Source organism: Sinohyriopsis cumingii, chromosome 4 (genome assembly GCF_028554795.1).
Source record: "Sinohyriopsis cumingii isolate HCF-2022 chromosome 4, ASM2855479v2, whole genome shotgun sequence".
NCBI classification, from domain to species: domain Eukaryota; kingdom Metazoa; phylum Mollusca; class Bivalvia; order Unionida; family Unionidae; genus Sinohyriopsis; species Sinohyriopsis cumingii.
In genome coordinates this window covers 29060635-29085628 of record NC_142964.1, presented here as the reverse complement: position 1 = coordinate 29085628, position 24994 = coordinate 29060635, and the positions used below count along the sequence as shown (strand labels likewise).

Sequence of the window (24994 nt, the reverse complement as noted above, 5' to 3'; positions counted from 1 at the left end):
ATCTATCAGAGACAAAATGGACAACACAATTTCAATTGACTCATGATCACCATACAGCTGTGATAATGAATATACATGGCAACCTTTAACAGCATTTGAACCTGTCTCTATGGATTTGGTACATACAACTGTGATGAAGAGCACCCCAAAGTTATGTGAACTCAATCCAATTTCTGACATCACTGCTGCTTGATTGCTTAGGTTCAATAGTGCCTTGACTAAATAATTTTATCAATACTTTTCTTCAATCATTTTTCAAAACTACCACTGGTAAGCCTCTGTTGAAGAAACCAACACATGAGCTTAATGATTTAAAAGAACTACTGACCTGTTTCAAACCTCTAATTCATTTACATTTTTTAGAAAAAGTTGTTCAATCTCAACTTGTATCTCATCTGAATTCAAAGTCTTTTTAGTAATGTATAAAATGCATATCATTGTCACCAAAAGTACTGAAACTGCCCTTCTGAATGAAGGTTAATGACCTTCTCTCTGATTTTGATAGTGGAAAGATTACAGTCCTCCTTGACCCCTCTGCAGCATTTGTCACAACCGACCATGATATATTACTTCACCATCTCCAGCATGTATTTGGTCCTCACCTTACTATGGCTCCAGTCCTACTTAGTCAAAAGGACATGAAACTGTCTGTAAATGGAAAACATTCCAGCCTAGCTGATCTATGATTTGATGTTCCACAAGGCTCTGTTCTAGACCCCATTCTCTTCATTCAATAAACTGAGCTGCTCTCAGTGTCACAGATCAATATGCGATGTCTCAACAATTGTACGCTGGTGACACTCGAATATACAAATCTAGCTGCCTAGCTGAAGCTGAGGCTACCATCCAAGGCATAAAGGTGTATTTCTGATGTGAAGTCATGGATGACATGTATGAACGAAGAGAAACTGAAGCCATCCTCATCAATATGCAAAAACTTTATCATTCATATCTCAAACAATAAGCATTAGTAATGCCAACATTAAATTTACACAGTCAGTATGAAACCCAGGTGTCACTCACGATGGTATGCTCTCATTACATCAACATGTAATGAACATATGCAAGGCTGCATATCTGGAGTTGCAACACATCAGGTCCATTCACAATTTTCTTTCAGCTGATGCCAATAAAACACTTGTGTGTTCATTAGTACTTTCATGACTCGATTATTGTATTTCACCTTTATCCATTTTTTCTCAGTATCTACTATAGAATCTTCCAAAAGTTCAAAACATGGCTGCTTGGATTATCCTTACCCATCTGTACATCCCACCTAGAAACTTACACTCCTCTTCTGACACTCAGTCTCATTTGTCCCAGTGTTAAAATAAAGTCACAAAGTTATTTTGCATACCAGGGCCCACATACATGGAATGAATTGCCAACAGACCTTAGCCACAAGGACACTGCGATCTCATTCAAGAGTACTCTTAAAACTCACCTCAAGAACAGACCTTAATTACTGTCAGCATGTCATTTTGTAATTTGTTGGTGTTTGTTTTTGTAATCTTGTAATTACTTATGTTAAGTGTTATTGAATATTGTGAAGTGCTTAGAGCTTCTAAAGATTAGGTGCTGTACTAAGTTCATATTATTCTTCTTTTTATTATTATTATTATCATAAAATATAAACAAAGTGCAAAATATTCATCTATAATTATAATATAGTGAAAAATTATAACAAAAACAGAAGTATACCTTCCAGAGGTAAGACACCTCTGAAGGATTGCTTAAACTAGTGAAATGAAACAAAGCAGAAACAAAGTATTTATTAGGCATCCTGGAATAGGGTATTAACAAGGCACAGGTGGAAGTAGTAACTGATGGCTGATGGGATTTGGCAGCAGTCTCTCTATCCAATGGGAAACCACTTGTTTGTCTTATGTGTACGTGTGTGTGTGTGATTAAGATTTTTTAACACAGCTTTAACAATTTTAGTCATATCGCTACAATATCCACACTGTGGCAGTTTATAGTGATGTCTACACTGGGGCATCATGCCACGACATTTAGCATGATTTCCCACCCAGTCACATTATTCAGACACCATGCTGACCAGTCCTAACACAAACTTCTTAATGCCAAGCACCAAACCAGGCAGCTGCTAGTATAACTTTTATAAGTCTTTGCTATGATTCAGCCAGGGTTCGAACCCATGACCTCCCACTTTTTTTGTGAGGCGGACACTATAACCACTTAGGCCCATGAAGCTGTCCATTTGCCTTGAACTTGTAAATGTATTTGAAAAGTATCATGACCAGATAACATATCTGAAGTGCAAAGAAAATGTTACCCCCTCCAAGGTATTGAGGAGGGACAGGATCACTGCTGAAGACTTGTGTTTAGGGGAAGTAACCAAATGGTTTAAAATGAAACTCATAGTACAGCAGAAAATCTTCATTCATCAGGTGTAAATAAAATAAATTATATAATATGGTTAAATCTGTTCTCTTACTTTTCTTGTAGGGTTTTGATTTGTTCCTGAGAAACCTCATGGTCTTGTTTCAGCTGCCGTATTAAACTTGTCTGTCTAGAAAACTCATTGGAAGAAACCTGGAAAAAAGAAGATCTTTCAAAAGTTTTTTGACTATTACTAAATTACTTAACAGCAAATGAAGAAAATATATCAAAAATCAAAAATAGTGGAAATTAATCAGTAAAGATGATGTCAGGTTATGCCCTCACCAGTCCCATCATGGAAATTAATCAGTAAAGATGATGTCAGGTTATGCCCTCACCAGTCCCATCATGGAAATTAATCAGTAAAGATGATGTCAGGTTATGCCCTCACCAGTTCCATCATGGAAATTAATCAGTAAAGATGATGTCAGGTTATGCCCTCACCAGTCCCATCATGGAAATTAATCAGTAAAGATGATGTCAGGTTATGCCCTCACCAGTCCCATCATGGGAATTAATCAGTAAAGACTATGTCAGGTTATGCCCTCACCAGTCCCATCATGGATTTTAATCAGTAAAGACGATGTCAGGTTATGCCCTCACCAGTCCCATCATGGAAATTAATCAGTAAAGATTATGTCAGGTTATGCCCTCACCAGTCCCATCATGGAAATTAACCAGTAAAGATTATGTCAGGTGAAGCCATAATTAGTCCTATATGGAATTTAATGAGCAAAGATATCAGGTGATGCCATAGCTAACAAAGAATGGAATTTAATCAGTAAAGATGATAGAAGGTGATGCCATAGCTATCAAAGAATGGAATTTAATCAGTAAAGATGATAGAAGGTGATGCCATAGCTATCAAAGAATGGAATTTAGTCAGTAAAGATGATAGATAGGTGATGCCATAGCTATCAAAGAATGGAATTTAATCAGTAACGATGATAGATAGGTGATGCCATAGCTATCAAAGAATGAAATTTAATCAGTAAAGATGATAGACAAGTGATGTCCTAGTTAGTCAAAGAATGGAATTTAATCAGTAAAGATGATAGAAAGATGATGCCATAGCTATCAAAGAATAGAATTTAATTAGTAAAGATGATTGACAGGTGATGCCATAGCTATCAAAGAATGGAATTTAATCAGTAAAGATGATAGAAGGTGATGCCATAGCTATCAAAGAATGGAATTTAATCAGTAAAGATGATAGAAGGTGATGCCATAGCTATCAAAGAATGGAATTTAGTCAGTAAAGATGATAGATAGGTGATGCCATAGCTATCAAAGAATGGAATTTAATCAGTAACGATGATAGATAGGTGATGCCATAGCTATCAAAGAATGAAATTTAATCAGTAAAGATGATAGACAAGTGATGTCCTAGTTAGTCAAAGAATGGAATTTAATCAGTAAAGATGATAGAAAGATGATGCCATAGCTATCAAAGAATAGAATTTAATTAGTAAAGATGATTGACAGGTGATGCCATAGCTATCAAAGAATGGAATTTAATCAGTAAAGATGATGGACAGGTGATGCCATAGCTATCAAAGAATGGAATTTAATCAGTAAAGATGATAGACAGGTGATGCCATAGCTATCAAAGAATGGAATTTAATCAGTAAAGATGATAGACAGATGATGCCATAGCTATCAAAGAATGGAGTTTAATCAGCAAAGATGATAGATGATGCCCTAGTTAGTCAAAGAATGGAATTTAATCAGTAAAGATGATAGACAGGTGATGTCCTAATTAGTCAAAGAATGGAATTTAACCAGTAAAGATGACAGACAGGTGTTGTCCTACTTAGTCAAAGAATGGAATTTAATCAGTAAAGATGATAGACAGGTGATGTCCTAGTTAGTCAAAGAATGGAATTTAATCAGTAAAGATGATAGACAGGTGATGCCCTACTTAGTCAAAGAATGGAATTTAATCAGTAAAGATGACAGACAGATGCCCTACTTAGTCAAAGAATGGAATTTAATCAGTAAAGATGATTGACAGATTATGCCGTACCTATCAAAAAATGGAATTTAATCAGTAAAGATGACAGACAGATGATGCCCTAGTTAGTCAAAGAATTGAATTTAATCAGTAAAGATGATAGACAGGTGATGTCCTACTTAGTCAAAGAATGGAATTTAATCAGTAAAGATGATAGACAGGTGATGCCCTAGTTAGTCAAAGAATGGAATTTAATCGGTAAGATGATAGATAGGTGATGCCATAGCTATCAAATAATGGAATTTAATCAGTAAAGATGATTGACAGGTGATGCCATAGCTATCAAAGAATGGAATTTAATCAGTAAAGATGATAGACTGACGATGCCATAGCTATCAAAGAATGGAATTTAATCAGTAAAGATGATAGACGGGTGATGCCCTACTTAGTCAAAGAATGGAATTTAATCAGTAAAGATCATAGATAGGTGATGCCATAGCTATCAAAGAATGGAATTTAATCAGTAAAGATGATAGACAGGTCATGCCCTACTTAGTCAAATAATGGAATTTAATCAGTAAAGATGATAGATGATGCCCTAGTTAGTCAAAGAATGGAATTTAATCAGTAAAGATGATAGACAGGTGATGCCCTAGTTAGTCAAATAATGGAATTTAACCAGCAAAGATGATAGACAGGTGATGTCCTAGTTAGTCAAATAATGGAATTTAACCAGTAAAGATGACAGACAGGTGATGCCCTACTTAGTCAAAGAATGGAATTTAATCAGTAAAGATGATAGACAGGTGATGCCCTACTTAGTCAAAGAATGGAATTTAATCAGTAAAGATCATAGATAGGTGATGCCATAGCTATCAAAGAATGGAATTTAATCAGTAAAGGTGATAGACAGATGATGCCATACCTATCAAAGACTGGAATTTAATCAGTAAAGATGATAGACAGGTGATGCCCTAGTTAGTAAAAAATGGAATTTAATCAGTAAAGATGATAGACAGGTGATGTCCTAGTTAGTCAAAGAATGGAATTTAATCAGTAAATATGATAGACAGGTGATGTCCTAGTTAGTCAAAGAAATGAATTTAATCAGTAAAGATGATAGACAGGTGATGTCCTACTTAGTCAAAGAATGGAATTTAATCAGTAAAGATGATAGATAGGTGATGCCATAGCCATCAAAGAATGGAATTTAATTAGTAAAGATGAATGACAGGTGATGCCATAGCTATCAAAGAATGGAACTTAATCAGTAAAGATGATAGACAGATGATGCCCTAGTTAGTCAAAGAATGGAATTTAATCCGTAAAGATGATAGACAGGTGATGCCCTAGTTAGTCAAAGAATGGAATTTAATCAGTAAAGATGACAGACAGGTGATGTCCTAGTTAGTCAAAGAATGGAATTTAATCAGTAAAGATGACAGACAGATGCCCTACTTAGTCAAATAATGGAATTTAATCAGTAAAGATGATAGATGATGCCCTACTTAGTCAAAAAATGGAATTTAATCAGTAAAGATGATAGGCAGGTGATGCCCTACTTAGTCAAAGAATGGAATTTAACAAGTAAAGATAATAGACAGGTGATGCCCTAGTTAGTCAAAGAATGAAATTTAATCAGTAAAGATGATAGACAGGTGATGCCCTACTTAGTCAAAGAATGGAATTTAATCAGTAAAGATGACAGACAGGTGATGCCCTAGTTAGTCAAAGAATGGAATTTAATCAGTAAAGATGATAGACAGATGATGCCCTACTTAGTCAAAGAATGGAATTTAATCAGTAAAGATGATAGACAGATGATGCTCTACTTAGTCAAAGAATGGAATTTAATCAGTAAAGATGACAGACAGATGATGCCCTACTTAGTCAAAGAATGGAATTTAATCAGTAAAGATGATAGACAGATGATGCCCTACTTAGTCAAATAATGGAATTTAATCAGTAAAGATGATGTCAGATACATCATGATGTACAGGACAATTGTAAGGCAGAATTATAAGCCTTTAAAATACACAATCAATACGATAGCACTTCCAAATATGGTAAAGCATCATGAAAGTCATAAATGATTTATAAATGATTTACAATGAGCTTTCAAAAGGTCATCCACCATAGCTGGGAGCATGATAATTCACTTTGGTAGCACATACAACTGTCAGGTCAAGCTTTCTATCCCTGTTTTAAGTACCCTTGAATAAATTACATTACCTCCACTCAACATGTTAGATCATTCTGTTGTTTGTGACAAAAATGGTTGTAGGCTGTTAATGGAGAAAAATTTCAAATAGAATAGTAGATGAATGTGTGATAGGTGATTAACTGCACATCAGCTCATGAAAGGTTATGTTATGTCGAGGACATCTGGAGTAAACTGTCTTGCTTAGTGACAAGGTAATATTTATGTCAAGTACTTTCCCAGTGACACACTAATACTGCCAAGGACAATGGAGTAATTTGTCTTGCCCAGTGACACATTAATATTGTCAAGGACACTGGAATACATGTAATTTCACTTGCCCAGTGACACATGAATATTGCCAAGGACGCTGGTCCAGGAGTAATTAGTCTTGCCCAGTGACACATGAATATTGCCAAGGACACTGGTCCAGGAGTAATTAGTCTTGCCCAGTGACACATGAATATTGCCAAGGACACTGGTCCAGGAGTAATTAGTCTTGCCCAGTGACACATAAATATTGCCAAGGACACTGGAATAATTTGCCCAGTGACACTAATATTGCCAAGGACAATGGAGTAATTCATCTTCCCCAGTTACAAAGTAATAATGCCAAGGACACTTGAGTAATTTGTCTTGCCCACTGACACACTAATATTTATGTCAAGGACATTGGAGTAATCTGTCTTGCCTACTGACACCCTAATATTGCCAAAGACATTGGAGTAACTATCTTGCCCACCAACACACTAATATTTATGTCAAGGGCATTGGAGTAATCTGTCTTGCCTACTGACACACTAATATTTATGTCAAGGATATTGGAGTAATTTGTCTTGCCTACTGACACACTAATATTGCCAAATACATTGAAGTAACTGTCGTGTCCACTGATACACTAATGTTTATGTCAAGGATATTGGAGTAATCTGTCTTACCTACTGACACACTAATATTGCCAAAGACACTGAAGTAACTGTCTTGCCCACTGACACACTAATATTTATGTCAAGGATATTGGAGTAATCTGTCTTGCCTACTGACACACTCATATTGCCAAAGACATTGAAGTAACTGTCTTGCCCACTGACACACTAATATATATGTCCAGGACATTGTCTGAATAATTTGTCTTGCCCACTGACACACTAATATTTATGTCAAGGATATTGGAGTAATCTGTCTTGCCTACTGACACACTCACATTGCCAAAGACATTGAAGTAACTGTCTTGCCCACTGACACACTAATATATATGTCCAGGACATTGGCTGAATAATCTGTCTTGCCCACTGACACACTACTATTGCCAAAGACATTTAAGTAACTGTCTTGCCCACTGATACGCTAATATTTATGTCAAGGACACTGGAGTAATTTGTCTTGCCTACTGACACACTAATATTGCCAAAGACACTGGAATAACTGTCATGTCCACTGACACACTAATATTTATGTCAAGGACATTGGAGTTACTGTCTTGCCCACTGACACACTAATATTGCCAAAGACACAGGAGTAACTGTCTTGCCCATTGATGCACTAATATTCCCAAAGACATTGGAGTAACTGTCTTGCCCAATGACACTATGGCAGATGACCTCGCACGGTCTAGGCAGGATTACAAGTACCAGTAGTAGCAGTAGTGATAGCCCGAATTTTTAGCTGTAAATTGTAATAAATTGTTATCAATGATTATAATCTAACCTTTAATCTGGTCTCCATTATTTTCCAGTCTTGCTCAGTGTGCTGGTCAGAGCCATGGGTCACAGATGCCTCATTTTTCATTGCCAATTTACTTTCCAGGTCCAACCTTTCCTTCTGAATCTTCTCTATCTCCATGTTCAGCTTCTGTTATAACAATGATGATGATGACAATGTTGATATTAATAATAAAAAATAATAACTACAGGATCAAGTGGGCCTGATAGAACTCTTCTAGCATATATCTGTGTAAAAGACAAATGTAGTAATAAGGCAGGTGCTTTGCATTGAAAGACAAAGATATCATGAACATTTTCAGCTATATGGTAGAAGTAGTGGCACCTTACATTTAGCATAGCTGTTCTTTTTTTACTTGTGTAACTATACCTGGACAAGATGATCATCTTTTATAGGAATGTAAAATGCACTCATACAAGGAGTCTACCTATCACATTTGGTCTCATAGTAAGGTAAGTTAGGAAATAAAGTTGTATATGATATTTATTTTATGTATAAGTACCAGTAATTTTACTTGACGGGATATAAGTAATCTTATGTTTTCCATAAGTTTGCTATGGAAAACACATCATTGCTCATGCAGCAACCCGTCATTGCTCTGACAGAGCATGTACTAAACAAGAGTCCCTTGATGGGACTGATGCTCTACTGGCCAAAAATAAATCCTCTGAATTCAAGACAAGACCATTCTTCCTTTTAACTGTTTAGTGTTTAAATCATCTCTGATATCCTCCATCAAAAAGAAGACTTTCAAGATGGCTGCTGTCATGGACACAATGTATGTCAGATTGGCACCATTTTCGTTTAGAACCAAGTAGACACCATTAGAAATCTTTTGGTGAAAACACCACGGGAATATAACCATCCATTCAGTAGGATTAGTAACACGATTTTCAAAACAGCTGTTGTGGCAGCCATATTGGATGTATGATTGGCACCAATTCCATTTAGGACCAACTAGGTATCAAATGATATCTTTTGGTGAAAACCCTATGTTTATATAGCCCTCCATTTGTGAGGAGTAGAGATGCCAATATTTTGTAGATTGCCACCATAGTGGCTGTACTGAAGGGCAGTTTCAATGATTTTCATTTAGGACCAATTAAACATCACAAGCAGAACACCTTTGGTGAAAAACCCATGTAAAAATTACTTTCCATTTAAGAGGAGTAGCAGTAACAACATTTGGGGCTAGCTATGTTGGAAGTCAGATCAGTACCATTTTAATTTAGGACCAAAAGGACATCACAAGAAATCTTTTGGTGTAAACTCTGTGCTGACTCACTTTCTCTTCTGGAGTAGATCAATAACAAGATTTGAAAGATGGCTGCCATAATGGAAATACTGGCAATCAGATTAGCAGCATTTTCTTTTAGGACCAGCTACATATCATAAGAAGTCTTTCAGTGAAAACAAAATGTCTATATTACCAGTCCATAAAAAGAAACAACTGTTTACAATGACACACATGCATATCCATTTTATTATTTAAGCATGAGTAGTGCCATGAAATGAACATCAAATGCAAAATTAACCCAAGTCAGTGAATTATGGGCCATGATGACATTTTGCTCTTCCAGATGCATCCCTTATCAAATTATAAAATGTATGTTTAAAGCTGGCCCTTTTACCCCCCCCCCCCATGGAGGGTAGGTACTAAGAAACCCATTACAACCTGTTGGACCTAGGAAGAAAAAATGGATGAGATGAATTTGGATGCAAATGTATTTTTATTTACACAATGCTAACTACTCCACAGAGGTAAGTTAAACACAAGCTCCTATTTGCTTAACATGAAAACATTGTGATTAAAAGTGGTAAATGAAAGTGAGATCGATCATTCATTTATCCTCTAAAACAGTAGTTTGTGCTTGGAACTTTGGAGTTCTCATCATTAGATTCTTAAGTTTTAATGTTTTGAGATTTTCTTTAATGAAATTATTTTCTCCATAAACAAGACAAGACAATGTAGGTAATGAGAATGTGGGTAAATGCCTATTAATGGTAACACTAAGAAACAAATGCCAAAGTCTTGTTAAAGGAAACTTGTCCTGGCAATGGCCACAAGTACTTTCATAAGAACCTATCTAAGAACTTACTCAGCAGCTTAGATAGCTTTATTCTGACAAATCTAAATGGACGTACAAATGACAACACAAGCCAATCAATATACAAGTCATCTCCAGCTGATGACAATACATGAAACCATGGTTTGTACATTGTCCTAATATTTTTCATGGGGTTTTCATAGACTTTTAACAAATTTCATGGAGTATTTTTCTCATGGAAATTAACGTTCACCATATCTTAATCTATCACAGTAAAGGGATGCTACTCTATCTGGTAACTGTATGTCAGGTGTCACTTTATTCACCTAATTATATCCTATTTTATGTCTTTATCTATTTAGTACCTTTAAAACACAAAAATAACAATATTTAAAGTTGAATTAGAAAAGTTACTGGTTTTATTCACTTTCAATTTTTTTCTCACTAATATAAATTTAAGCAAATCTGGAAAAAAATAAGTTGTTTGTCAAGAAATTCAATAACTTTTCAATGATTAAATCCACCTTTGTCAATTTCTGAGAATTTTCAAGGTAACATCTTAAGTTCAAAGATTTTTAATGTACTACCAACCAAAGAAACATGCCAACATCATTGTAATATCACTGACAACTCCTTGTTAAAATCGTACAGCAATCACAACTTGTTAAAATCAGTGCTGACAACTTGTTAAAATCACACTGTGCTGACAACTCCTTGTTAAAATGACACCGCACTGACAACTCCTTGTTAAAATGACACAGCACTGACAACTCCTAGTTAAAATCACACAGTGCTGACAACTCCTTGTTAAAATCACACAGCACTGATAACCCCTTGTTAAAATCACACAGCACTGACAACTCCTTGTTAAAATCATACAGCACTGACAACTCCTTGTTAAAATCATACAGCACTGACAACTCCTTGTTAAAATGACACAGCACTGACAACTCTTGTTAAAATCACACTGTGCTGACAACTCCTTGTTAAAATCACACGGCACTGACAACTCCTTGTTAAAATCAAACAGTGCTGACAACTCCTTGTTAAAATGACACAGCACTGACAACTCCTTGTTAAAATCACACAGTAGTGACAACTCCTTGTTAAAATCACACAGTGCTGACAACTCCTTGTTAATATCAGAGTGCTGACAACTCCTAAGTTTTATTCTTTGAATAAGTTTATTTGTACAAATGACATTGAGCTATGCACAATTACTGCCGAGTGCTACTAACAAAAAAGTGTTGAGCAAGATTTAAAATTGCTCACTTGTAGAATTACGATGCAAACACATTTACAGGTTTAACCCAAAAGTTTATAACTGTAATTTTTCAATTAAAACTTTAGTTCATTTGCATTTTCTTACAAATAAATAAATGTGCTTGACGTTAAGAAGGAAGTAACTTTACCTTTGCTGACACAAGAATTTGTGAGTATTGCATGTCAAATTAATTTACATTAAAAGTCTGTCATCAAACTATTAACATTAACTGACTTTATAAGTTCTGATATCCAGTATGTATTTATACGTATCTCAAAGTTTCAAGTCAATATCTTACTAATGAATGGATTGACAGAAAGATATACACAGATGGACACAATGACATAATCCTAGCATTTTTTAAAATTAAAAACAGATGGAAAATAATAATCTTAACCCTAGAACAATGGATGATGCAAGATAGTACATTCAGACTGTCACAAATCTGCTATAATGAGAACTAAAACATTTCCAACAACGGCATAAATTCAGTGACACTAAAATATTATAACTGGCCATGACATCACCTTCTCTTTGTTAAACATTTGTTATTCAGGTATTTTTCTCAGCAAAACATATTTAGATATGTGAATAAGATATTCTAAGATTTTGATTAATTCTCTTCCAAAGTGTTATATTTCAGCATTAATTCTCTTCCAAAGTGTTATATTTCAGCATTAATTCTCTTCCAAAGTGTTATATCTCAGCATCAATTCTCTTCCAAAGTGTTATATTTCAGCATTAATGCTCTTCCAAAGTGTCATATTTCAGCATGAATTCTTTGTCCAAGTGTTATATTTCAGCATTAATGCTCTTCCAAAGTGTTATATTTCCGCATTATTTCTCTATCAAAGTGTTAAATTTCAGCATTAATTTTATATTAAAGTGTTATATTTCAGCACTTATTTTATATTAAAGTGTTATATTTCAGCACTAATTTTATATTAAAGTGTTATATTTCAGCATTAATTTTCTATCAAAATGTTATATTTCATCATTAATTTTTCTATTTTTAGCATCATTTAACTTTTAGCACTCTCTCTAAATTCAATATATATAAGATATATAGGAATTGATATGGTAATTTACATATGCAAAGTAAAAGAAACATACTGGTAAAATATGTGAATTAAACATTCCCCAAATTGTCTGCCTTGTGAAATATTTTTAAACTTTTACATTTAAGCAAATTTGCATAATAGCAATACCTGAAAGCTCTGTTTGGAGACTCTCAGTCTCTGATTGGCCAGGTTGAGGTCCGATTGCAGCTGGGTGTTAGCCGCCTTGTGTTCCTCCAGGGACTTTAAGGCTGCTGATCTTGAATCCCGCAAAGTGATCACCTATATAATGAATACCAAAATAAATACATTTCACTTATGGTCAATTGATAATTTTTCATGTGGTATCAATAGTGGATATCACAGTTTCCACAAACCATGAATGTAAATATATTTGTTTATATTGATTCTGGTCGCACTTTCAAGAAATACTGGTAATATGAAGAGAGATGATAGCTATGTGTCCTTTCCAAGGACATACAGAGGGAATTTGAAGACCCAACAATCAGTGATTCATCCAAAATGTTTGCATCTATCCCACACCTGGATGTCTGGAAACAACAGTCAGTGATTCATCCAAAATGTTTGCATCTATCCCACACCTGGATGTCTGGAAACAACAATCAGTGATTCATCCAAAATATTTGTGTCGATCCCACACCTGGATGTCTGGAAACAACAATCAGTGATTCATCCAAAATGTCTGCATCTATACCACACCTGGATGTCTGGAAACAACAATCAGTGATTCATCCAAAATGTCTGCATCTATCCCACACCTGGATGTCTGGAAACAACAATCAGTGATCTATCCAAAATGTCTGCATCTATCCCACACCTGGAAGTCTGGAAACAACAATCAGTGATCTATCCAAAATGTCTGAATCTATCCCACACTTGGAAGTCTGGAAAGGGCAGCATGAGCATGCTATCATTCCCTGTAAGATGGAGGCTGTTGGGGAAAGAAACTGGGTCAATGGCAATTTTGGATTTTCATTTGTGACTCTTGTAGTTCTCACTGAGTGCAAGGACTTGAAGAACATTTTCCCTGTCTGGCATGCCTTAGAGGGTTCTTCCTGTTTCTCCTTTCTCTTCTTGGACATAAAAGGGTGGCTTCAGGTTGCTACACTAGGTTTGACTCTTTGGTAGCTTTTTTCCTGAACTCTTCTGTCTGGTCATAAAAGAGATGGCTGGAAAACAGTGACTGTGATCTGATAATGGCTTTGTGTTGAGAAAGGCAATCTAAACCAATTTGAAGCCTATCAATATGACATTCTGAACCAGTTGATGATTGTCAAGGTAGGACTTCTGCTAAATACATAAACCAGTTGCTGACTGTCAAGGTAGGACTTTTGCTAAATACATACACAGAAAGGTTTTGACATTCCAAATACACGACATTTCTGCTGATGGCTGGATAATCAGTGTCAAAAATTTGACATGTGTCTTTAGTAGAAAGCCAGGCCGAAATTTGATGGCAGTTATCAATATGAATGCCTTGCTGACATTTGGGTTCTGAAGCTGCCTCTTCAAACATTATAGAATATCAGCAACTCAGTCTGGGGGAGGGGGGTTGTTTGTCTGAAAGAAGAATGGTCTTCCTTAACGAATAGGCTGGGGTAGTTTACTGTGTATATCATTTATCGCTGGGACTGGTACTGAGCATCAGTGAATGGGGCATCACCATGGTTAGTACAAGGTAGTGACAGAGCCTGGACTGGTTATGGAACTCTTTGCTTCTAGTAAGAAATATGTCCACAAATCTGGTACTGAGTAGCATGAGTGTTTTCACCAATTCCAGTGCCAGCTGTACCAGGTGTTCAAATCAGAACTGTCGCTAGCACAGGTACATTTGGATATCAAGCTCTACATACATTGTAAAGCCATCAATGGGTATAATGGACAAATAAATCATAGTCTGCCCCTGCCCTAAACAAAAAAAGTTACGAGTCAAGACTGTGTTGCAGCTGGTGTGGTCTATAGCCATTTGGCATCTGGTGCCCAAGTCTGGTACTAGCTATGTTGGGAAAGATCACTGTAGCCAGTACAAGGTGTGCATGTGCTAATGGTATATTCAACAATGGTCCAGATGGGGCACCATACCAAGCAGGTACTAACCACAAAGGTAAATACATGAAAGTTGTTTCTGTTGTCATGACTACTGTCACAGAAGATCAGGATGCTGAATTTTCCTTCTACCTTTAGATATCCAGCTAGCTGAAGTTGTCAACTATGGCATCATCAGTGGCAATACTTATCCTCAATTGTTTATTTTCTTACCTATCTCAATCACCCAATTTATTTGCTTGGGCAGCCATACATCTTCAGAGCAGCTCAAGTATGGCCTGACTTGCACCCTATACTATTTATACAGGTAGAGTGATTGTCTTCAGCCATCATAAACCTTCTTGCATCACATACACTTGCATACTAATTTTATTGTTGTTGTTGTTGTTGTTGGGGGGGGGTGTATTCCAGTTCTAAATATAAACTGGACCTGGCTGTAGTGGAGACTGTAGTATGTTTTGATGTGAAAGATAAAACTAAATTTTCTACACTCTAGCTATACTTAATCTGCACATTATATAAACAAATGACAATTATTTCCAATGTCATTATAAAAATATGCATTCAACCATTTAACAGACCCCCTCCTGGCAATTTTCTCTTGTCAAGCAGGCATGGCATCCTACTCTTCATGTTTCTGGGAGTACCTCGGAAAATTGCACCCATGCTTATTTTACAATCTTTGTTTCTGGTCCCTCTTGTCCATGGTTGGATGTCTGCCCTCCTAATGTATCGTGACTGCATATGTATTCCTCATGTATCATAATTGGTTTATATGTACTCCTAATGTATCATGACTGGACAATATGTATTCCAAATGTATCAAATGGATATGTACTCCTAATTTATCATGATTGGATAATATGTACTCCTACTGTATCATGAGTGAATGCATACTCCTAATGTATCATGACCGGATTATATGTACTCCAAATGTATCATGACTAGATATGTACTCCTTATGTATCATAATTGGATAATATGTACTTCTAATGCATCAAGTTTGGATAATATGTACTCATATGTATCATGATTGGATTATATGTACTCTTAATGTATCATGATTGGATTGTATGTACTCTTAATGTAACAGGACTGGATTATATGTACTTCTAATGAATCATGATTGATTGTATGTACTCATAATGTATCATGACTAGATTATATGTACTCCAAATGTATCAAGATTGGATATGTACTCCTTATGTATTATATTTGGATAATATGTACTCTTAATGTATCAAGTTTGGATAATATGTACTCCTAATGTAACATGATTGGATTGTATATACTCCTAATGTATCATGATTGGATTATATGTATGCTTAATGTATCATGATTGCATTGTATGTACCCCTAATGTATCATGACTGGATTATATGTACTCCTAATGTATCCTGACTGATATGTACTCCTTGTGTATGAATTGAATATTATGTATTCCTAATGTATCAAGTTTGGATAATATGTATTCCTAATGTATCATGATTAGATTGTATGTACTCCTAATGTATCATTATTGGACTTTCTTGTTGTTGTTGTTCTAGGGTTTAACGCCATTTTTCAGCTATACATGGCGGCCAGTATAACTGGTGTTGGAAGAACCCTGGAAAACCCAGGGAAGAACCACCGACCCACAAGAAGCTACTGGCAGGCTTTCCCACGTACCCACGCTAGCTGAGCCTTGGACTCGAACCTACGCAGACAGAGGTGAGATGGCAGTGATCCAGAACGGTGAGCACTTTAGACCACTTGGCCACTCGGGGCCCCTTCATTATTGGACTATAGGTACTCCTAATGTATCATGACTGGATTATAGGTACTCCTAATTTATCATGACTGGATTTTGTGTACTCCTAATGTATCAAAACTGGATTATATGTACTCCTAATAATATCATGACTGGATTATATGTACTTATAATGTATCACGACTGGATGAAATGTATTCCTAATGTATCATGACTGGTTTATATGTACTCCTAATGTATCATGACTGGTTTATATGTACTCCTAATGTATCATGACTGGATTATGTGTACTCCTAATGTTTCATAACTGGATTATATGTAGTCCTAATGTATCATAACTGGATTATATACCTGAAGAGTAAATTAAACTAAAGGGACATACGAAAAGGAGGTAAATCAGGAGCACTCAAGGTAAATGAATTCATCAAGTTTTGTGACTGTACTAGTAAATATTTCAGAGAAATGGGACGAAATAAAAAAAAATTAATGCTGGGGCTGATAACCTATGTCCTGCCTATGCTGCAAAAGTGTGACAAAACTTACAGGTAAATAATATTATTACAGGTAAATAATATCATTACAGGTAAAAAGGAAACAAATTTCCACCTGACCTGCTGCTGTAGATATCCAATCCTCTGTTTTAGGGCTTTCAGCTGCCTGGATGCTTGACTTGGGGATGAAGAGATACGACGTCTTGCACTAAGTATCGGGGACTTCTCCTTAACTGGCGATGTCATTGGGGAAGTACCCATATCTCTCAGTACAACTAAGTGAAAATTGTACAGTAACTTTAAAGCTTTTGGCCACAAAAAGCTGTTTTGTTTTTATTACATGCAGTCATGTGAAGACTTAAGATGTGCATACATTATGTTAGTTATAAACTGGTGACATGAATATCAAACTCCAACTTTAACATGGACCAAAATGTCCTGCTCAAAATGAGTCTGATAAAAAGAACAAATGAAAAAACAATTATGTTGCTTCTACTTCATCTGTTTCAAACTATCACACATCAAAATAAATTGCATGACTTGTAATGCTTTACAATAAATCGGTTCCTGAACTTATGCCTTTGATCAACATTTTAAGGATACCCAGTCTAGGTTTCAAGTAAAAGTCTTGTTTCTCCTGGTAATAGAAAACAAATCAGTTAGCACTGATTGATCATGAATAGGTACCTAATATTTAAGAAAATAGTTGGGCTTACTTAGCAAGCAAAATTAAATGTGATTATGAATTTACTGATAACTAAAATAACTTTAATCCACCGTGTCACTTGTTATGAAATTTGACCCTTATGTCTTTTAAAAATGTCTCCCAATATGTGCATTACTAAAACACAAATTCACAATGTACAGTGAGTGAAACCCTGCAAAAGCAGACATTTGGATGTAACACAATTAGGGGACTCCCAAAAATGTGCATATTTATTCATTTGTGAAAAAAATACTTTGATTTTCAAAGTATGAAAACTAATTCACAACAAAAGGTTAATTATCATTTTGGGGAAGAGTTTATGTATGAATTCAGTTATAACACATTATTGTGGCATCGCTTCTGAGATATTACAATAATGTTATGTTTTGTGGCATGGCTTCTGAGATATTACAAAAATGTTATGTTTTGTGGCATGGCTTCTGAGATATTACAATAATGTTATGTTTTGTGGCATGGCTTCTGAGATATTACAATAATGTTACTAATGTTTTGTGGCATGGCTTCTGAGATATTACAAGATATTACAATAATGTCACTAATGTTTTGTGGCATGGCTTCTGAGATGTTACAATAATGTCACCAATGTTTTGTGGCATGGCTTCTGAGATATTATAATAATGTCACCAATGTTTTGTGGCATGGCTTCTGAGATATTACAATAATGTTACTAATGTTTTGTGGCATGGCTTCTGAGATATTACAATAATGTTACTAATGTTTTGTGGCATGGCTTCTGAGATATTACAAGATATTACAATAATGTCACTAATGTTTTGTGGCATGGCTTCTGAGATGTTACAATAATGTCACCAATGTTTTGTGGCATGGCTTCTGAGATATTACAATAATGTCACCAATGTTTTGTGGCATGGCTTCTGAGATATTACAATAATGTTACTAATGTTTTGTGGCATGGCTTCTGAGATATTACAATAATGTTACTAATGTTTTGTGGCATGGCTTCTGAGATATTAAAAGATATTACAATAATGTCACTAATGTTTTGTGGCATGGCTTCTGAGATGTTACAATAATGTCACCAATGTTTTGTGGCATGGCTTCTGAGATATTACAATAATGTCACCAATGTTTTGTGGCATGGCTTCTGAGATATTACAATAATGTTACTAATGTTTTGTGGCATGGCTTCTGAGATATTACAAGATATTACAATAATGTCACTAATGTTTTGTGGCATGGCTTTTGAGATATTACAAGATATTACAATAATGTCACTAATGTTTTGTGGCATGGCTTTTGAGATATTACAAGATATTACAATAATGTCACAAATGTTTTGTGGCATGGCTTCTGAGATATTACAAGATATTACAATAATGTCACTAATGTTTTGTGGCATGGCTTTTGAGATATTACAAGATATTACAATAATGTCACAAATGTTTTGTGGCATGGCTTCTGAGATATTACAAGATATTACAATAATGTCACAAATGTTTTGTGGCATGGCTTCTGAGATATTACAAGATATTACAATAATGTCACTAATGTTTTGTGGCATGGCTTTTGAGATATTACAATAATGTCACCAATGTTTTGTGGCATGGCTTCTGAAATATTATAATAACGTCACCAATGTTTTGTGGCATGGCTTGTGAGATATTATAATAAAGTCACTAATGCTTTGTGGCATGGCTTCTGAGATATTATAATAATGTCACTAATGTTTTGTGGCATGGCATTTGAGATATTACAATAATGTCACCAATGTTTTGTGGCATGGCTTCTGAGATATTACAATAATGTCACCAATGTTTTGTGGCATGGCTTCTGAGATTATAATAATGTCACTAATGTTTTGTGGCATGGCTTCTGAGATATTATAATAATGTCACCAATGTTTTGTGGCATGGCTTCTGAAATATTATAATAACGTCACCAATGTTTTGTGGCATGGCTTGTGAGATATTATAATAATGTCACCAATGTTTTGTGGCATGGCTTCTGAGATATTATAATAATGTCACTAATGTTTTGTGGCATGGCTTCTGAAATATTATAATGACGTCACCAATGTTTTGTGGCATGGCTTGTGAGATATTATAATAATGTCACTAATGTTTTGTGGCATGGCTTCTGAAATATTATAATAATGTCACTAATGTTTTGTGGCATGGCTTCTGAGATATTACAATAATGTCACTAATGTTTTGAAGAAGTGCAAAGTGTTGTGCCAAAATAAACAAGAGTTTGATTTTGAAGAAAAAATTGTCTTATGACTGCATCTTGATAAGAATAAAGATGCTCAAGGTTCCTATTTATGAATATTTCTGATGTGTCAGTAGGTGATCACTGCCCATTCATTTTAGCTTAGTTTTGAAAGGAGTCAGCTCATTAAATACTGATATCATTATTGAGTTATGAACATAAAAATCAGTAAATCTTCACCATCTTTCTTCAATGCATTCTATGTACAAATGTTTGCTCAAAGGAAAGAAAAGATTCTCAGCCGAATGTATAAATCAATTAATTTCAGTAATTACTAATCAAAGTTAACCTCACTATTAAAAGTTGTTCTAATTATGGAGCAATGAAGAGAAAAAAAAAGAAAGAAGAAACAAAATGAGAAAGCCACCAACATGAGCATGTGGCTTTGTGGTGTTATCAATCACCATGTAGTCACTTGACCAGTGAATACTATTCAGCATTTCCTATCAATCATGTAGTCACTTGACCAGTTAATACTATTCAGCATTTCCTATCAATCATGTAGTCACTTGACCAGTTAATACTATTCAGCATTTCCTATCAATCATGTAGTCACTTGACCAGTGAATACTATTCAGCATTTCCTATCAATCATGTAGACACTTGACCAGTGAATACTATTCAGCATTTACTATAAAAAGAACCTGATTGTTCCAAGTCAATTATTCATTCTTGCTGTACTCACGCAGGCTCTAGTACATGTATGGCTGTTTTATCTCGTGAATGGAAATGTATAAAAATATACACCAAGTTTGCAAGAAATATGTTTTTCATTCATTACCATAAATGTAATGAAAAAATTAGCCATTTTTAAAAATTTTAAAATGGCTAACACATAATCACAGGTTGTTGCTGGATACATTTTTTTTCTCACTATTTTCTTTTTGATACAGAAAAAATGTATATACTTTTGGACAGCAACAAAATAATCCCATCATAAGACATACAAAAGCTATGGTAGTCTAAGATTCTATTACATAAAAGAAATTACTCATAAATTACCAGGAAATCAACTTACTTTTGTTGATTATAAACATGTACAACAGATATGGAAGCAACTGTCAACAAATTCATTAAATAAACTATTACTAAGTATAAATGTGAACAATGGATTTGAAAGTTGCTGCTGTATATATTTTCTGCAAATGATTTAGTTTAAAAGTTCATACAAGAATTTCACTGAATGAGAAATTCCCAATAACATAATTAGTTTAAAATTCATAACCAGGTAATACATTGTACAAACCATTTCAGAGCTTTACCTTTCCTGAGAAGAACAGCAGAGTCCGAATTCGACATAGAAGCAGGCTGCAAGTCTTGCTGCCGAATTCTCTGAATGTGATGACCTGAAGCTCTTTTAGCCCGTAATGACTGCTTCATGGGCACGGCTCTCGACTGCAGATATCACAATGTATTAAGAAAACTTTTTCATGAGTCATAATTAATGCTTTCAACATAAAATTATCTAAATTTTGATCTAAACATAAACAAAAAATAGGTTCTAAAAAAACTTTCAAAATTAATAATCAATAATCTGGAAAATTTATGACAAAGAAGTTTACAATTTTATGCCGCAAGCTGAGAATGGACATAAATATGTTCTCAAACTTAATGTAATCATTTATCTCATTGTGAAATTAAAGTCAGCTTTTCAGACAGACCTATTTATATTTGTAATATATAAATAATATATTTATCAATTTCATGATATTTTATTAAAACTAATATTGTGTGTCTGTGACAAAACACCTAGAAATGTCCACAAGAAAATATTATCAACAAAAGTAAAGTATTTAGTAAACTGACAACAGAAGTGAAATTCTGGATTTTGATTGAACTTCTTTTAGATGTTAAATAAGGTATTAATGACAAAGTTGACTTCAACTCCTTGAATAAACTTTCCATACGCAATGAACTCTCATGTAAAATCTTCCATAACTTACTTGTTTGGGCCTGATTTCTTGGCTGGTGTTTGAATCTGTGTCCTGACCATGACCCGCTTTTGATCTTGCAGCTATCGATTGACCTAGGGTGTCACTCTCAGTTACCTCGGTTTCTCCCCTGATTTGAGGAAATCTCTAATTAATATAATACTTCCACACTTTTTCCACACAGTCCATGGGAACCATGAAGTAAAACACCTTACAATGAAGTACACTGAACAACTATCCCTTGTTAAAATGTAGTAGCTGCAGTCCACCACCATATTGTGTACAGAACCAAATTGAGTGAGAACCACATTATGTACCAAACAACAGTAGAATGAGAATTGTACATCTACCAAACCGAGGTACGACAGGAATTATACAAATTCTTTCAACCCATACTGTCATAGATTTGAAAGACCAATTGAAACATAACTGATCATGGTAATTGGTAAAATACAATCTGGGCCAGTGGGTCTGGAATAACAACATAACAAACTGTGTTATAATAAAGGCAAATTATACATGTAATTAATTACCATGTAATGTAATGGGACCAAAGATTATACCAACCTTAAAAACAGAATAGTAATAATTAGCTAATTGGACCAATGATTATAATTAAACTATGTAATGAAATGAAACAAACCTTAAAAACGTTTTATAATAAAGGCCCTAATAGTGAGAGACCGATGTAAACAGAATCTTAATTTTACAAGAATCAGCAAGTGAAAGACTAAATATATTTGACATCTTCATAATTTCGCTTGATATGAACACAAATGACATTTCCATTTATCATATGACAAAAAACATTTATCTAATAACAGTGCAATAGGCAGAGTGATTTTTAAGCACATTCAGATGCCTCAAACCATACTCTTAGCATCAAGACATCACAAGGTGTTATAAGACATACATGATATTTACAACATTATATGGGTTTTAAAATGAAGAGTAATTAATAAAAATATGAATTTTTTGAGTATGACTAAGGAATTTTATGAGTTTGTTTAATTAGAGATTATCACATTTCTATTATATTGGACTAAAAAGCTGTTATCACATTTATATTATATGGGACAAAAAGTTGTTATCAGATTTCTATTATATTGGGAAAAAGCTGTTATCATTTCAATTATAAAGGACAAAAAGCCATTTCAAAACAAATACATTACAATTGTCTTTTTTTTATGTTTCAGTACCTTTTGTTAAGTGAATCATGAAGAAGTCAACAGCATGTGAAATGCCTATTTAGCTCCTATTTAAGTCTGAATTATGAATTTAGCATTAACTAAAATATAAAACTCCTACTTCTCTCCTCAATGGTTCTGTGATGATTATTTAAGACTGACCACTGATCTTGCAATTTCAGTTAAACTAACTAATGCTAAAGGTCCTAATGAACCAAAATCGTATTTGAAAACGTACTGAGAAGAAATATCCAGGACTTGTTTGCTGTTAAGTTTGTATGAAAAAATTAAAGATGTAACTGTCCTTGTATAGTGTCATATAACAGCATTTACATAGCGAAAAAAATAAATATACAGCATTCAACATAATTTACACAATATCTACTTATGAAATTATTATTTCGATGAATTTTGTGATGTTTAATCTCATCATAATAATCTGATACATGATACTATTTATGAACTTTGCATAGGCATATTAAAAGAGTTATCTCCCTTTGTCCATGTTGGCGGCTCTCCTCTCTCTCTCTCTGGAGGTACACTGTCTCTTCCCAAGTGGGTTGGATTTAATCAGGTATATGTAAAATTTCATTCTGAAACTGATTTAATCCATTAAGTGGTAATAAGACATCAAACAGGCATAGCAGTCAAGTTCAAGAAACCTTTATGATTTTGGTGGTTTTAGTAGGTGTTTCGCTACTATGAGGCATGTTTTGACTGAGAACCATGTGCTCAATAAAGAATTTTTCAATGCAAGTTTTAACCAAAAAGAGGGGTGTGGATTTATAAGACATATGAACATTGTTATATACAGTAGTGAGTAACCATTTTCATTGCATGATTAACAGTGGCTGATATAGCTACATTTGGTAAACAAACTGACAGCAACTGTACAAGAGACCAAAAATGTCAGATTTATGACCATTTTTACACTTAGAACAAGTAGAAACATTGTTTCATATAACTGCAATTTTCATTTATTACAGTCCATACATAGGGACCATAAAGTACATAAGTAAAGCCAGACCACAATGATCAGGCAACACAGATGAAAATGTCTATGATTTTGACCTTTGTCTTAAAGTAATATGAAAAGAAATATAGGAAGGGACTAGTAAAACCAATGTAACCTCAGCTAACCCTGGAGTCCCCACTAATCCACCACATTATCACTGTATATAACACATTCATTGCATAAAACTGTCAAAACATGATTGGTGGCAAATGTCACAGGAAAGAAATCTCAATCAATCGATCAGTTGATCGATCGATCGAGAGAACTAACAACTTACTCCTCAGTCTCCATGACCTCCTCCCATCCCTCCTCATCAAAGTCAGGCAGGATCTCCCTCATCTGCTCTATGCTCTTGTTCAAGACCTTCTGATACTGCAAAATGAATTAATTTTTAAAAAGACATAAAAATACTTCTGCAAAATGAAAAAGCATGTCATGGGTTTAATGGTAAACCAGCACAATCATGGGTATATAGTGCCCCAAAAAGTTAAGTTCTAAAAATGTAAAGACACAAAATTTCAAAAATCTTAAGGAAGGAACACACTGGCAAATAAATGCAAACATGTAGTCTTACAAGATAAAAAATTAAAGGCAAAGAAAAAAAAAGTCTTTAAAAGGCAAATAAAATAATATAGAAAGGAAACATGTATGAGGTACTTAAAATTAAAGGTCAAAATTTGTTATCTAAACTGCATTCTTTTAAAATGTTCAAGATTTGTTCTGGTGTGATATCAACATAAACACATAGGCCCCATGAAAATTAGAAATATATCTGGTTTTGCCACAATTTAAGATTAAAAACTAGAAGATTCTGTGTTAATAAAAAATGAACACGTTTTCTTGTAAGAGTGGTTCAAGTCCATTGTCTGGTACCCTGGTGCTGCAGATGGTTTTATTAAACTTACAACAAACACGTAATAAAAATTATTTCTGAACATGGCATTAGAA

The 24994-nt window shown here is 34.6% G+C and overlaps 1 protein-coding gene across 3 annotated transcripts in view; it reads right to left on the bottom strand.

Moving 5' to 3' along the window:
• Positions 1–24994, bottom strand: part of LOC149800866 (centlein-like) — a 233089-nt gene that overhangs the window by 31335 nt on the left and 176760 nt on the right. For all 3 annotated transcript variants that reach the window (XM_089954882.1, XM_089954881.1, XM_089954883.1), the window contains 7 exons: positions 24324–24418; positions 21857–21974; positions 21176–21308; positions 17078–17232; positions 12800–12931; positions 8265–8408; positions 2459–2556 (listed from right to left, as the gene is read on the bottom strand). In XM_089954882.1, coding sequence (XP_089811008.1) covers positions 2459–2556; positions 8265–8408; positions 12800–12931; positions 17078–17232; positions 21176–21308; positions 21857–21974; positions 24324–24418 — 875 coding nt within the window. The remainder of the gene's footprint in view (positions 1–2458; positions 2557–8264; positions 8409–12799; positions 12932–17077; positions 17233–21175; positions 21309–21856; positions 21975–24323; positions 24419–24994) is intronic.